General features: G+C 36.1%; 2 protein-coding genes across 5 annotated transcripts; both read left to right on the plus strand.

Moving 5' to 3' along the window:
* On the plus strand, positions 1–8,019 carry LOC131644920 (putative disease resistance protein At3g14460). Of its 4 annotated transcripts, XM_058915536.1 has the most exons (7): positions 1–131; positions 872–4,633; positions 4,756–4,830; positions 5,417–5,591; positions 5,683–5,846; positions 6,470–6,552; positions 6,657–8,017. In XM_058915536.1, the coding sequence occupies exons 1-2, from the start codon at positions 104–106 to the stop codon at positions 4,561–4,563; spliced, it is 3,720 nt and encodes a 1,239-aa protein (XP_058771519.1). In that variant the 5' UTR covers positions 1–103; the 3' UTR covers positions 4,564–4,633; positions 4,756–4,830; positions 5,417–5,591; positions 5,683–5,846; positions 6,470–6,552; positions 6,657–8,017. The 4 variants fall into 4 exon arrangements, with proteins under 4 accessions (XP_058771519.1, XP_058771518.1, XP_058771520.1 ...); XM_058915535.1 differs by having other exon boundaries at positions 5,683–6,552; positions 6,657–8,019; XM_058915538.1 differs by lacking the exon at positions 1–131 and having other exon boundaries at positions 147–4,633; positions 5,683–6,552; positions 6,657–8,018.
* A 1,584-nt stretch (positions 8,020–9,603) lies between these two features.
* LOC131644921 (putative disease resistance RPP13-like protein 1) lies at positions 9,604–14,279 on the plus strand. The gene has a single exon (XM_058915540.1). It carries the CDS (start codon positions 9,806–9,808, stop codon positions 13,106–13,108), a length of 3,303 nt encoding a protein of 1,100 aa, XP_058771523.1. The 5' UTR covers positions 9,604–9,805; the 3' UTR covers positions 13,109–14,279.
* The last annotated feature ends 2,368 nt before the right edge of the window (positions 14,280–16,647 follow it).

Below are 16,647 nucleotides of genomic sequence, written 5' to 3' on the forward strand. Positions count from 1 at the left end.
AAATAGGGTCCTCTCCTCCCCATATGGTTTGGGTGAACAGAAAGACTGTAGCTGTAACCTCTCCTATTGTTTGAAACTCCCTTATAGAAAACAAAACAAGGATATGCTCGTGCTCATGCTCTGCTTCTCAGGTCAGTTGTCAGTTCTTCTTCAACCTTTCTTTTTCACAATTTTCTTCTTCAAAATTTGTTTAATAGATTAAAAAAAAAATTCAAATCATAAGTATCCGACCTACAAGAGGTAGTTTTTAGCTTACTGTCCTCCATTGTTTCATTAAGTGGAAACTTTGTCACCTCTTGATGGAGAGAATCAATGTTGGTTTTTGAAGACCGTAGGAGACAGTGCCTTAGTACTGTTATTTGCTTCACATTCTGCTTGCAAAAGTATTGAGTCGTGTAATTTATGGAATTCTTCTGGGTATTTTTCTTCCTTGGCAATTGTATAGATCAACATGGCTAGACTCCAGAAATCTAACTAGAGTTCCTTTTTTAGAATGAGAGTCATGTTGTGACCTTTGTCAACATTGTTGTAATTTATCTTTCACTAACCTTATTATTATACTACTTAAAAGATTATATGATTTAAAATAATTAAGATATCAGTATTCGAGATTGTAGAACGTGCCAAGCAAGATAATACTACTTAATTCCTATTACTTAATCCTTACTGGGACCATACATGCCACTTCTCTCGTACCCTGTGTTCACAGCATGTGCCAAGCAAGAGTGACAATATTATAGACTACTCCACACTTTTGTTTTAGACCGGTTTATTACTTTATTGCATTTACAAACCAATCTCTAACTTCCTCTCTTCCTGTCCAATCTAATCCTCTCGATCTTGATCATGGCGGTGGTTGCTGTTGGTGAAGCATTTCTCTCCGCTTTCATTGAAGTTGTCATCGACAGGCTTGCTTCTCCTCAGGTTGTTGACTTGATCCGTGGGAAGAAACTTGACGTCAATTTGGTTCAACGGTTGAAGAACACTCTTTACGCTGTTGAAGCTGTGCTTAACGATGCTGAACAGAAGCAGATTCATGACTCTGCTGTTAACAACTGGCTTGATGATCTCAAAGACGCTCTCTATGTTGCTGATGACATTCTCGACCACATCTCCACCAAAGCTGCTCTTTCCAAGAAGAACAAGCAGGTGAGTACTGTTAACTACTTCTCCCGCCTTTTCAACTTTGAAGAAAGGGATATGGTTCGTAAGCTGGAAGATATAGTTGCCAGACTTGAATCCATTCTCAAACTTAAAGATATTCTTGGTCTTCAACTTATTGCAACTCATCACTCATCCTGGAGAACTCCATCTACCTCTTTAGAAGACAGATCTGTCATATTTGGTAGGGATCAAGACAAAGAGGCCATACTCAAATTACTCTTACACGATGATGATGACACTGCTGTCATCCCCATTGTTGGCATGGGTGGCCTTGGAAAAACAACTTTAGCCCAATTTGTGTACAACCATGACAGTATAAAGCACAAATTTGATGTTCAAGCATGGGTTTGTGTTTCTGATGATTTCGATGTTTTGAAGGTTACCAAGTTCATTGCGGAGGAAGTGGGAAGTGCTTGTAACACAAATAACTTGAATATCCTTCATCGAGATTTGAAGGAAAAGCTGACCGGAAAGAGGTTCTTAATTGTTTTGGATGATGTCTGGACCGAGGATCACGACTCTTGGAATTCTCTTTTAAAGCCTCTTCAATATGGAACTATGGGAAGTAAAATTCTTGTAACTACCCGTATTGAAAAAGTTGCTTCTATGGTCCAAACTATTCAACCTTACTCTCTTCACCAATTGTCTGACGAAGATTGTTGGTCAGTGTTTGCTAACAATGCTTGCCTTTCTCCAGATGAGAATATGGATCTCCAAAAAATTGGCAAAGAGATTGTTAAAAAATGTAAGGGATTGCCTTTAGCAGCTCAGTCACTTGGGCGCTTGTTGCGAGAAAAACGTGACATCAGGGATTGGAATAGTATACTGAATAATAATATTTGGGAGAATAAGAGTAAGATCATTCCAGCATTGAGAATTAGTTATCATTATCTCCCCCCATATTTAAAGCGTTGCTTTGTATATTGTTCATTGTTTCCCAAAGATTATAAATTTGATAAAGATGAATTGATCTTGTTGTGGATGGCGGAGGATCTTTTACATCCTTCAGAAAATAACAAGACTTTAGAAGAAGTTGGTCATGGGTATTTTAATGACTTAGTTTCCAAATCATTTTTTCAACATTCTGACAATGGGAACTTCAACCAACATTTTGTAATGCATGATCTTGTGCATGATTTGGCAACATGGCTTGGTGGAGAATTCTATTTTAGAACAGAAGTAATTGGGAAAGATACGATGATTGGTACCAAGACTCGTCATTTGTCATTTTCCAAGTTCAGTGATCCAATCTCAGCAAACTTTGATATTTTCGGTAGAATAAAATGTCTAAGAACAATCTCGCCAATATATTTATGGAGTGATCCATTCAACAAAGAAAAAGCGTCATGCTTCATTTTGTCAAATTTGAAGTACTTGAGAGTTTTGAAGTTTGGCAACTTTGAAGGTCTTGATGCATTTCTTGATTCAATAGATGAACTAATCCATTTGCGTTATTTGGATCTCTCTTACACATCTATAAAAATGTTACCTGAATCATTATGTAACTTGTATAATCTACAAACATTAAAGTTGCACCACTGTATCCGTCTAACAAGGCTTCCCAATGACATGCAAAATCTTGTAAATTTGCGCCATCTGGAAATTCAGGGAACTAATTTAGAAGAGATGCCTAGAGAAATGAGCAAACTGATTAATTTGCAACATTTGGGTTGCTTTGTTGTGGGAACGCTGGAAGAGAAAGGGATCAAGGAATTGGGAACACTTTCGAATCTACTTGGATCACTTTCCATTACGAAGTTAGAGAACGTGACCAACGGATTTGAAGCATCACAGGCAAAGATAATGGATAAAAAGTACCTTGATAAATTATCATTTGTATGGTCTGAAGATGCAAAGAACCATTTTACCAGTTCACAAAGTGAGATGGATATACTTGGAAAGTTACAACCTTCCAAGAACCTGAAAATGCTAGGTATTCATGGATACAGAGGCACACTATTTCCAGAATGGGTTGGACATTCTTCCTACCAAAATTTGACTCAGGTATCTTTGTATGGTTGTTTGAATTGTTGTATCCTTCCATCACTCGGACAATTATACTCTCTCAAGGTCTTGACAATCAGTGAAATGAATATGCTGGAGACTATTGGATCTGAATATGATGATACCTTTTCAGGGACATACTTTCCTTCCCTTGAATGTCTGGAGTTTGTCAAGATGTCATGTTGGAGAGTGTGGCATCATCCTCCTGAGTCAAATGCTCATTTTCCAGTATTGAAGTATATTGAGATTAATGATTGTCCCATATTACATGGGGATTTGCCATCTTATCTTCCTGCTTTGGAAACAATTCGTATTGATGGATGCAACCAGCTTGTTTCTTCTCTCCCAAGGGCTCCTGCCATCCGCAGATTATACATATTTGAAAGCAATAATATAGCCTTGAATGAGCTACCCCTTTCATTGGAAGAGTTAGATGTTGGAGGAAGTGAGGTGACAGAGTCTGTCTTTGAAGCCATTACCATCACCCCACCAATTTCTCTTAAAATATTAGCCATCAAGGATTGTTCTTCTGCGATATCGTTTCCAAGAGATTGTTTACCCTTATCCTTAGAGAGTTTGTCCATCACAAATTCTAATAATCTAGATTTCCCAAAGCAAAATCACGTGCATGAGTCACTTAAGTATCTTCGTATAAATAGGAGTTGTGATACTCTCATAACCCTCCCACTGGATACCATTCCCAACCTTCATCATCTGCAAATCCACAATTGTGAAAACTTAGAATGTCTTTCTGTCTCAAAGTCTCTTCAAAATCTAGTTTATATTGAAATTCGTGACTGCCCCAAATTTGTATCATTCCCAAGAGAAGGACTGTCTGCACCCAACTTGACATTATTGTTTGTCTCCAACTGTGTCAACTTAAAATCACTGCCTTGTCATATAAGTACTCTTCTCCCAAAGTTAGAGCGTGTGTGTATATGTGATTGTCCAAAATTGGAGACGTTTCCTAAAGGGGGTATGCCACCTAGCTTGAGAGCAATTTGGATTGGGAATTGTGAAAAATTAATGATGAGCTCATCTCTAACTTCAATGGACATGCTTACCCATCTTTCCATTGATGGTCCATGTGATGGTGTCGAGTACTTTCCAAAGAAGGGTTATCCATTGCTGCACCCCTCCCTTACCTACCTGCATATATATAACTGTTCAAGTTTGCACACGTTGGATTGCACGGAGCTTCTCCACCTCACTTCCCTGCAAACATTAATAATTAGATGTTGTCCCAAGCTGGAGAATATAGTGGGAGAAAGGCTGCCTGCTTCTCTAATAGAACTTAAAATCTCTGCATGTCCTTTGCTGAAAGAACAGTACCGCGTGAAATACCCACAAATTTCCCACATCCCTGGCATTACAGTTGACGGAAAATGGATTTAGTAAGCTTGAAGTTGGTTTGCAGTTTGTTATACATATATGGACACTTCCATCAATTAAACTACAATTTCAGGTTATGATTATTCAAGCACAAATCTCTTTGTTTTTTGGGACAATGGATATAGTTGTCTAATTGTATGAACGGGAAGTTGTCTAGTTTTAAAAATATCATTTTCTTTCGTCTTAAAAATGCAGATATTGAAGCGGCTTACTCCCATGTTGATTATGCCTGGAATATCAATCAATCATGGCTTTGGTTTGGACAATCATGTAAGTTCTTAAACTTCCTTTATAAATGTGTCAGACTTCTTCATGTTTATTTGCATCTTATAAATATGTCAGACTTCTTCATTTGTGAGGATGGTGCTTTCACTAAACTGATTATTTGCATCTTATTTTGTACATTTTGGTGTCAATACTTTTTTACTTTAGTGATAAAACATTTCTGGAACTTAGTACGCACTAGTTTCTGGAACTAATTACGCATCGTTGATAATAACTTACGATTTTGAGTAATGGTTCTTGGTTTTATTTATGCTAAATCTATTTCCAATGAATATGACGTCTCTATTTTATTCTTTAGTGCATTGTTTAGTATTGAATATTTAGTTGGTATCTTAATTGAGTTTTCCAATCAAATAATAAATGGCATATTGACATCATATGAAATGCCATTTTTGGAAACATCGTATGTTTATTATCCGGCTTCATTTAGGGATAATGCTGTGAAAATTCCATATGCGCTCTCCCACTTTAAATGTGATGAATATATTATATTGGTTTAATTAACTATTATTCAATCTAGCAAGGAATTAGTTTTCTTGATCAGTTTTGAGTGATTGCTTACTTTGGGCAGGCCACTATCCTGAAAACAGCAAGAATTTTGCTAATGTGTGCCCTTTTAGGGGGAATACAAATAATGGCACAATGGAGCAGTGCAAATTTTCTTCTTTCTGCCATAGATAGATCCATAATTTTCCTTTGTAAAGAATGTTAGCGGCAGTCATTTCGGTTGATGTTGTTATGTATTGGTAAGGCAACAGAGTGCTCTATTCGAACAAGAGATTTTGGGTCAATTACTATCTTCCGACATTTATAGTATTTTGTTACCTGCATTTTCAGGTCACTTGCCAACTGGAGAGATCCCTTTGCTAGATTTAATTGAAATGTAAATGGCTTATCATAAATGGGAAATTCTGAAATATGCTATCCAAATGGTGTATCTTCTGCCATGTTGGGACTTATTTCCTTGAGCTCAAGTGGCACATTCGGACCACATTTCACTGGTAAGGCTTGGGTTAGCATTTGTTTCAGTTGATACATTATTCTGAGCATACATTGTGCATAAGCAACTTAGGAAAAGTCTGCTCTGATAATGGCGATTTGGAATGGGGTTATAGAGTCGTGTATTTATTCAATGAATCTGAAAAAGGTAAATTTTGCTTATAATATGAGACGGATGGAGTATTCTTTAAGAGAGAAAAACGATTATCTCATTTAACTGTTATAACACTTTAATTTAGACATGTTTAATTGTGATGTGCAACCCCCACTCTCAAGCAACTTCTTTGTTTCCTCTGTGATCTAGCTGTACAAATCAATAATGCCAATTGTACAAAACTAAATAGGATGAAAAAAGTAATGCAAGTGGAAGCTGGTTGTCAAATTAAGAGTCTAAAAGTCAATGGCCCATCAAGCAAAATTAAATGTTAATGTGAATGATAACCATATACTCTACTTAGTTATTTGTTTTATAACCAAAACCTTAATCAGTTAATCTTACTCCTCAATTAGAACTCCTTGGAAGGAAGAAACTGAAAATGAAGTTTCATAAGGAGTATCTGGATTTGATTTTGGTCCCTTGTGGATTGCTAATCATGTTCGCTTATCACCTCTTTCTGCTTCACAGATACATCAACCGGCCTCACACCACAGTCATGGGATTTGAAAACAATGACAAAAGAGCATGGGTTGACAGAATTATGCAGGCAAGTAATAATCCTAATCATTCCTATAATTAATTTGAAAGTTTGAATCGGAAACCTCTTGTTTTTATAATTTTAAGGTTGTTTTTAAACTTTGTAATGAATGATCAGGCTGAAAAAAGGGATGTTAACACAGCTCTATCTGTCATTCAATCCAACACATCAGCTGCGACATTCTTGGCCTCAGTTTCTTTGACACTTTCTTCTCTAATTGGAGCTTGGATTGCCAATAACTCCAATATTTTCTTCCAAAGTCAATTAATCTATGGTGACACAAGTGCAACCACAATTTCCATCAAGTATATTTGCCTACTGACATGCTTTCTCCTTGCTTTCTCATGCTTTATTCAATCAGCAAGACACTTTGTTCATGCAAACTATTTGGTAAGCATACCGGATAGTTTTGTTCCAATTAGTAGTGTCGAATTAGCAGTCATAAGGGGTGGTGATTTTTGGTCGCTCGGTCTCTGAGCTCTTTATTTTGCATTAAACTTGCTTCTTTGGTTCTTCGGTCCGATACCTATGTTTATTTGCTCATTGGTTATGGTTATGGTTCTTCATTATCTTGACTCCAACTCAAGGCCACTGCATCTGCATCCTACTAGATCTCAGGCTGGCAAGTTTCAGATGGCAAAGAACAATGGATTCAACGTTGTTTGATAATGAAGCACAAATTCGGTGATGTTGATGTATGAAAAACAATGTATCTTATTCTTCTCAGTGATTATATGATTACATCAGAATTTTCTTAAGAAAGCAATAAAAATGAAAAATAAGAGTAGAGGGTTGAATAACATGGAATATATGTCTTAGAAGCTAAGATTTGTTCAACACCGCGCATATGGTTAATTACTTGCTGCACAAGTTAATGTGTGTAGGCATCTTGCTTCCACTAATACGGATTGGATAAGCCTTAAACTCCTAAATAACACAAAACATATGAGTTTCTAACATATTCCATATTGATAGTGGAGATAACTTATAACCAATCTAAACAAGTGATTTGAAATGTAATAAGGATGTTAAATGTAATACAGTAAGTTAAAAGAGAAAGGTTAGAGAGAAGGAACACATAGAGTTATACTGGTTCACCAAAAGTGGTTAGTGTACTCTTCATGGTATTTGAGTATTTTTTTACTGATGTTTGAAATAGCTTTTCTTGAAAGTACTATTTCAACACGTTGTATTCTCTTAATCTCACCATGCTTACACTTCTTAATGTTTCGGACACGCTTTTTTCCAGAAGTGCTGGTGCTACTTGTAATCACATTATTCAACCATTTATAAGCAAACAAATTAGTACATTTCTTATTCAAAAGGAAATATGGTTACAAAACAAAATCATTTTGGCCACTTAGAACAAACCACAACAGTTTTTCTCAGAGTTCCAACTTTGAATCAAAATAAGAAAACAATGGAAACCACCAACAGTTTTGCATTGTTGTCTCCCTCTCTTACCTCCCTAGATCTATTCTATGTGGCTTTTCGAGCTTGCACACGTTGAGCTGCACGGGGCTTCTCCACCTCACATCCCTGACAAAATTAAGAATTGCATACTGTGCCAAGCTGGAGAATATGGCGGGTGAAAGGCTGCCTGCTTCTCTAGTACAACTTCGTATAGATGAAAGTCCTCTCCAGGAAAAGCGGTGCATCATGAAACACCTGCAAATTTGGCCCAAAATATCCCACATCCCATATCCAAGCATAGATCTCTCATTATTTTTTTTTGAGCATGTGTGTGGATGATGACAGTATAATGAAGAAGTTATCTTGTCTTAAATTTTTGTTTTGTTTTGTTTTACACACAATGAAGCTGCTAACTCCTTCATTGATTACGTTGGGATTACCAATCATATTGGCTTTGGTTTGTTTAACCATGCAAGTTTTTGAACTTCTCTTCTGGTACAATAGATAGTATCACTGCAGGCGCAGTTCTTCATGGATACACTGCTGCTTTCACTTAACTAATTAGTTACATATTTTGGCATCCATGATTTTCGCCATGCTTCTTGGCAGATAATTTGTTTGTTGTTAGTGGATTTACAAAAACTCAAAAAGTCATAGTTGAGATTTCATAACTGTCATCTGATACTTCGCTCTTTAACTTTTATATGGTAAATTTTCAGTAAATTGAAATGTAATAGTTTGTAGACCATAACTGTATTTGATGCAACCTCAACCATAATATAACATTGATTTTGCTGAATTGGAATAGTTATCTTTTGAGTGGGAAAAAATGAAGAAGCTTATGATGAGTTATTGTAATTCTTTTCACTTGGCCAGATATAATTATTAGACCGGATAAGTTATTGAACTGATGAGAATAAGAAACAATCAGCCAGTAATAATCGGTGAACCAACCGTTTTAAAAAATCGGTGCATTAAATGCTTGTTTTTGTAGACAAAATGACGTCGTTTTGATAATATTTCTAAAAAATAAATTTAAAATATACTTTGTTCCAAACTCATTTGGAACAACTTTATCTCTTTAAAATTAAATTTATTAGAATTAGACCTTGTTCAAAATTTATTTGAATTTTGTACTATTGTGTTGTATCAGAGGATTATGTTTATAATTTGAATTTAAAGAATAAGTATGTGAAATTGTGATTTGGATTTTTTTTTTATTTTGGAATGTTTTAGTATTATTTTCCATGACAATGTTTGTAATATTATAGTTTTTTTTAGTTAATTCATTACCTTGTTCTATGATGTACTGTTTATTAATGTTTGAATCAAATTATGACACTGTTAGTCGGATTAAAATTATTTGGGATTTAAAAAAATACAAATTTAAGATAATGTTTCTATTCAAGATGCATGCAACTAAGTTTTTAAAGATCTATATCTAAAATAAGATTGTTTAAATAGCTCAAAATGTACTCAGTGACGTTTTGAGAGATGCATTTCCGAATATATCTCATAGAAGTTTCGCATATGCATCTCGGAATAATATTTCTTTCAAAAATGAGATGAATTGTGAACACAGGACATAGACTTCAATAATCATTTTATTCAAATACAAGACATAGACTTCAATAATACTAAAATAATAATGAATTGTGAATATTACATCCAGAAAAACTGGAACCATAGAACAGGCAGCTGGTCTTATCCTTACTGATTGACGAGATCTATATAGTAAGGAACCGAAACAGTTGAGCTTAGAACATTGCACCTAAAACCAATTTCAGATTTTCTCACTTATATTCCAACTTATAATCAACAAACATCACCTAAGTATCTCCTTTGTCCAGATCATGGCGGCCGCTGCTGTTGGTGAAGCATTTCTCTCTGCCTTCATTGAAGTTGTCCTTGACAGACTTGCTTCTCATCAGGTTCTTGACTTGATCCGTGGGAAGAAAATTGACATCAATTTGGTCCAAAGGTTGAAGAACACTCTTTATGCTGTGGAAGCTATGTTGAACGATGCTGAACAGAAGCAGATTCATGACTCTTCTGTTAACAAATGGCTTGATGATCTCAAAGATGCTCTCTATCTTGCTGATGACATTCTCGACCACATCTCTACCAAAGCCGCTCTTTCCAACCACAACAAGCAGGTCAGTACTGCTAACTATTTCTCTCGCCTTTTCAACTCTGAGGAAAGGGATTTGGTTGGTAAGCTGGAAGATATAGTTGCTAGGCTTGAATACATTCTCAATTTCAAAGATATTCTTGGCCTTCAACATATTGCAACTCATCACTCATCCTGGAGATCTCCATCAACCTCTCTAGATCACCCATCTAACATATTTGGTAGGGATCAAGACAAAGAGGCCATACTCAAATTACTCTTACATGATGATGATGATAACATCTCTGTGATTCCCATAGTTGGTATGGGTGGGGTGGGAAAAACTACCTTAGCCCAATCTGTGTTTAATACTATAAAGCAAAATGTTCCAGCGTGGGTTTGTGTTTCCGATGATTTCGATGAACTCAAGGTAACCAAGGCCATCTTAGAGGCAGTTGCAGGGAGATCTTGTAATATAAATAACAAAGAGTTACTTCATCTTGATTTGAAGGAAAGACTGTCTGGAAAAACGTTCTTGATTGTTTTGGATGATGTATGGACTGAAGATTATGACAGTTGGAACTCTCTTATAAGGCCTCTTCAATATGGAACTAAGGGAAGTAAAGTTCTTGTAACTACCCGTATTGATAAAGTTGCTTCAATGGTCCAAACTTTTCAGGCTTACCCTCTTCAGCAATTGTCCGATGAAGATTGTTGGTCCGTGTTTGCAAACCATGCATGTCTTCCTCAAGAAGAATCCAATGAGTACACGGATCTCCAAAAGACTGGCAGAGAGATTGTTAGAAAATGTAAAGGATTGCCTTTAGCAGCACAATCACTTGGGGGCTTGTTGCGACGAAAACGTGACATTAGGGATTGGAATAATATACTAAAGAGTAACATTTGGGAAATCGAGAGTAAGATCATTCCAGCACTAAGAATTAGTTATCATTATCTCCCTCCCTATTTGAAACGTTGCTTTGTTTATTGTTCCTTATATCCTAAGGATTTTGAATTTAATAAAGACGATTTGATTTTGTTGTGGATGGCTGAAGATCTTTTACCGTCTCTAAAAAATGGGAAGACTTTAGAAGAAGTTGGTAATGAGTATTTTAATGATTTAGCTTCAAGATCGTTCTTTCAACGTTCGGGAAGTGGGAACCAATACCGGCGTTTTGTGATGCATGATCTGGTGCATGATTTAGCAACATTGCTTGGTGGAGAATTCTATTTCAGAACAGAAGAACTTGGGAAAGAATTGAAGATCAGTACCAAGACTCGTCATTTGTCATTTATTGCGTTCAGTGATCCTGTCTTGGAAAACTATGATGTTTTCAGCAGAGCAAAAAACCTTAGAACGTTTTTGACAACGAGTTTTAGATTTCCTCGAGTCAACTATGAAAAGGCACCATGCATCATTTTGGAGAATTTGAAGTGTTTAAGAGTTTTGTCATTTCGATCTTTGCATAATGTTGACTCATTGCCTGATTCAATAGATGAACTAATCCATTTGCGTTATTTGGACCTCTCTTTCACAGATATACAAACTTTGCCGGAGTCATTGTGTAATTTGTATAATCTACAAACGTTGAAGTTGCGCGGTTGCCTACAGCTAACCATGCTTCCAAATGACATACAAAATCTTGTAAATTTGCGCCATCTTGATATTAGTGGAATGAATGAGTTAGAAGAGATGCCTAGAGAAATGAGCAAATTAAATCATTTGCAACATCTGAATTGCTTTGTTGTGGGCAAGCATGAAAAGAATGGGATCAAGGAACTGGGAACTCTTTCAAATCTTCATGGATCACTTTTTATTCGTAAATTGGAGAATGTTACCAATAGCTTGGAAGCATCAAAGGCACATATCATGGATAAGAAGTACCTTGAGGGATTATCGTTTGATTGGTCTGAAGATGCAAAGGACCATTTTACAAATTCACAAAGTGAGATGGATATACTTGGAAAGTTACAGCCTGCCAAGAACTTGAAATGGCTAATTATATCTGGATACAGAGGCACAAGATTTCCATATTGGGTTGGGGATCCTTCCTACCACAATATTACTCGGCTAACTCTGTCTAATTGTCAAAATTGTTGCATCCTTCCACCACTTGGACAATTACGCTCTCTTAAGGACTTGACAATCTATGCAGTGAGTATGCTGGAGACTATTGGATCTGAATATGGTGATTCCTTTTCAGGAGTCCTCTTTCCCTCCCTTAAACGTCTGGAGTTTAGTAAGATGCCATGTTGGGAAGTGTGGCATCATTCTCATGAGTCAGATGTTTCATTTCCTGTATTAAAGTCTCTTGTGATTGCTGATTGTCCCAGATTACATGGAAGTTTGCCATCTCATCTTCTTGCCGTGGAAACAATTAAGATTAAACATTGCAACCAACTCGACTCTTCACTCCCAAGTGCTCCTGCCATCCGCAAGTTATGCATAATTGAAAGCAATAAAATAGGCTTGCATGAACTACCCATTTCATTGGAAGAATTAAAAATTCAAGGAAGAGAAATGACAAAGTTCGTCTTTGAAGCCATTGCCATCAGCCTAACATCTCTTCAAATTTTAGATATCAGGGACTGTTTGTCTGCGATATCATTTCCGGGAGATTGTTTACCCTTTTCCTTAAAGAGTTTGTCCATCAGAAATTCTAGTAATCTGAATTTTCCAAAGCAAAACCACCAACATGAGTCACTTCAGTCTTTGAGGATAGATAGGAGTTGTGATTCTCTCACAACCCTCCCATTGGAGATCTTTCCAAACCTCGTTTCTCTCGGAATCTATAATTGTGAAAACATAGAATGCCTTTCAGCTTCGAAAATTCTTCCAAATCTCATTGATATTGACATTAGAGACTGCCCTAAATTTGTATCATTCCCAAGAGAAGGATTGTCTGCACCCAACTTGACATCGTTGCGTGTCTCCCGGTGCCTTAATTTAAAGTCATTGCCTTGTCACATAAATAATCTTTCTAAGGTAACCCCTCTTTTAATTTGCCCCCAGCAGAGTCGCCAGTTCTGTAACACGGTGAACTGACTTTTATTTTTAATATGCAACAATGTTGCGGTGAGCAAGAGTCGCCACCGACTTTTATTTTATCCAATTAGGAAAGGTATAAAAGAACAGGAAAGACCTTCTTTGAAAAGAGATTGAGTTCGGGGGGTAGGTTATGAAAAGGGAAGGTGTAAGCACCCTTTTCATCCGTAGTTATCTACGGGCTCTTAGTTGCTTGGCTCACTTTTGTTTGAAATGTTTGATTTGTTTGAAAGAGTAGTGTGTGTTTAGAAAAACACTTTTGTTTTGAAAATGTCTAAAAAGACAATGTTAGAAAACAGGGTGTGAAAAGCATTTGAATCGTTTTTGTTGTGAGCAAGCAATTAAGAGTTCCTACTCTAGTTTGTAAGGTCTTTCCTATTCATTAAGGCTTTCCTTGGGCGATAGTACTATCCATACCATATGAGGGTAGGTAGTCCTATACATTGGATGTGCGGGTCATCGAAGGGTCATCGAATCGTCATAGAGGCTATCCATACCATAAAGAGGGTAGGAAGTCCTATGAGATGTGAATAGTCATAAAGGCAACCAGTAGAGATACCTTAGCAATCCGAAGGGACTATCATCATTTATCGAAGGCAACTTGAGGGACGAGATCATTTCGTCGTAGGCAACTCGAAGGGACTATGATCTTTATTCCGAAGGGTCAATGATGATTTTGAATCGTAGGCAGCAGGTGCTAAGGTACCCCTACGCTTCGAGGGACTTTGACTATTATTTTCCGAAAGGCAACTGAGAGGGGATACCCTAAAGGTGAGTGAATGCGAGTGTGTCAGATTCGAGTATTTATTTATCTTGAATTAAGTTAGCTAACAATTGGTTTTAGTCTCGAGCATACAATCCTAAACCATACATCTAAACAGATAATAGTAACAGTTATAATATGCGGAAAGTAAATGCGGAAACATAAACCTACGCTATTACAAAAATGTCCTTACAACCTATACATCGATTTCTAAAATTTAAATGATCATAATTAAATAATTTAAGTAATAATAAAAAAAACAAGCACGCGACATTCATTGAGTTTGAGGTGAGAAGAGAAATCGAGATAGATTAGGGTTTAGTAAAAAAAATCTTAGGTTAATAATTTAAAAGTTAATCTAATTGGCCTAACTAAATCAAACCTAATTAACTAAATTTATTAATTCTAATTAATTTATTTGTAGGTTGATTAAATTAATTATCTAAAACCTAATCACCTAATTAATAAAAAAAATTATGTTAAAATTAAACCTAAAGTCTAATTAATTTAAATCCTAAGAGCTAATTATTCTAATTAAATTGAATTATATTGAATAAAATTATTTAAGATAAAAAAACTAAATAGTTAAAAAAAATCCTAATCCTAATTCAAATTGATCTTATTTTTTTTATTTTTTATTTGGTTATTTGATTAATTAAAAAGTGGTTAATAAAAAAGAAATTGAAATAGGGAAAGAAAGAACAAAATTAAAAAAAAATAATAATAATAAAGAAGATAAATATCATGGGATCTGGTGCGGCGCCTCCTGGAGAGTGCACCATGGGGACTACAGTGCTGAGTCCTTAGATTTGTATCAGGTAGAGATCGTATGGTCGATATGTGAGGGTCTATCATAGACGTGCACTGACCTGCAACGCTGGATCTGTATGCAAACAAAGCAATTAAGTTAAAAAATAATATGGAGTGTCGTGGAGAGGGCTCGAACGCACCCCCCTGCACTCATTGCAAAACGCACGCGTTCACCAACTGGACTGGCTGCAATTCGTAACATTAAAACACGCTCAGGTATTGATATCACGTTCCAAAACCCTGAAATGCAGAATCCGGCGAGACCTTCATCTTCTCCGGTGACTGATTTTTCAATGGAACGATTAGTTTTCAAAAATAATACTCGTAGCTATGAAAACGAACGGGAAGGACCTTGATGCCCTAGCAATGGTGAATCACCATTCCTGTGTCAAACCTTACAAACGACGCGTAAAAAATATTCCTCACATCATCACAAATACATATATACGCATGAAATTAATTAGAAACGCATGTATTGTGAGTTTAAGATTTTGACAAAAACTTACTTTCCGTGAGAATGAGTGAGGGGGTTCCGGTCACTTTCAAGCTTGAGTAAAGGGTGGGATCAGTTCATGAGATCTTCAGAGAGGTGGATAGATGCTTCGAAATGCTTGAAAACGGCTATGGAGTTTGTTTTTCTTTTGCCCTAATTTTTGAATCTTAGAACTTTTTCACGTGTATATATATGACACCATATTAGGTCAACAAACTTGGCCAAATATATTGCATTGATGTGAGAAATATTCTAATGAAAACTTTGATTAAATCTTTCCAAAATTGGATATTTTTGTCTTGATGCACCTTGCACGAGTTTGGTAGCTTGAGATGGGCTATCTTGGATGAATTTGGACCTGTTTTAATGTATGGAATATCTTTCATGATTTAATTTGATTTATTTTTTAATTTATTTGATTTATATTGGATTTAAGTAAATAAATCCAACAATAAATATAATAAAATCAAAAAATAAGTATCAAATAGTATTTGGGCCCCTCTTGTTCTTAAAATCACGTGGGTGATCCATAGTCCATGGCCCATTACTTAAAACACAAAATTCTTCACTTGGGATTTCATGCATTTTTTCAGTTTTTGGCCAACTTCTGAACCTCATATCTCCCTCAATTTTTGTGGTATGGACATGTTCTAGGACTTTTTAGAAACCTTAAAGAGTCCTCTAAAAGCTACTTTTGGTTTCATCTCAATTGAGTCTACCATGTTCTAGTTATGAGCTTTGAGAAAAAATGGCTTTTTGCGATCTTTTAGAAGGACCTATAATGTATTAGACTGTATCTTTCAACTGGTGCATTTCTTGACTTTGGGCCCAACATGAAAGTTGTAGAGAATTGAATTTCCTTGAGAATAGGCTTTGGTTGGGGAATTTTTGAGAAAGTATGAGAGAGATATGGCCAGTCAAAGTTGGGTTGACTTTTAGTTCAAAACCCTAATTAGAAACTTTTTCCTTTTGATGATTTTTTGAGCTTTCCCTGATGAATCATGATCAGCTATTGATCAAATGATGAATGTGACTTCATAATATTGATATTGACCAAAAGTCGGGAGTTTTGACTGTATTTTGACCAAAGTTTGACTTTTAAGTCTAACTAGTCGACTGTTGATCATTTGAGCTGTTGATCGAGCAATCTTATGAATCAAGGCTTGAAACTTGGAATAGGGATCCTATGAAGCATATGGGAAACTATGAAGTCCACTTGAGGTGTCAAAAATCTCTTTTCCTTGAGACGAAACAAAACCCTAATCGGGGTCCTTTCGCTTAGGAGAAGGATGAGTATGCTCAATTCTTGTACAACCTTGTGCATTTGAAAGTCATGTGAGTCAAAATATGACGGGCAAATTTTGGGGTATGACACACATATTACTGGTTGTGCTTTGAGGCTCGTAACCTTATCAAAGGGATGAACAATACATTTAATGTAGATGAAGTTAAAATATGGTGGAAGCATGAACA

Source organism: Vicia villosa, linkage group LG1 (genome assembly GCF_029867415.1).
Source record: "Vicia villosa cultivar HV-30 ecotype Madison, WI linkage group LG1, Vvil1.0, whole genome shotgun sequence".
Classification (NCBI taxonomy): Eukaryota; Viridiplantae; Streptophyta; class Magnoliopsida; order Fabales; family Fabaceae; genus Vicia; species Vicia villosa.

What these genes read in the sequence shown, in the direction of transcription:
- LOC131644921 (XM_058915540.1), top strand. Translation starts at nt 9,806, where the DNA reads ATGGCGGCCGCTGCTGTTGGTGAAGCATTTCTCTCTGCCTTCATTGAA.
- LOC131644920 (XM_058915535.1), top strand. Translation starts at nt 104, where the DNA reads ATGCTCGTGCTCATGCTCTGCTTCTCAG. An exon ending in GCTCATGCTCTGCTTCTCAG is followed by an intron (nt 132 to 871) that starts GTCAGTTGTCAG and finishes CTGTTGGTGAAG; the next exon opens with CATTTCTCTCCGCTTTCATT.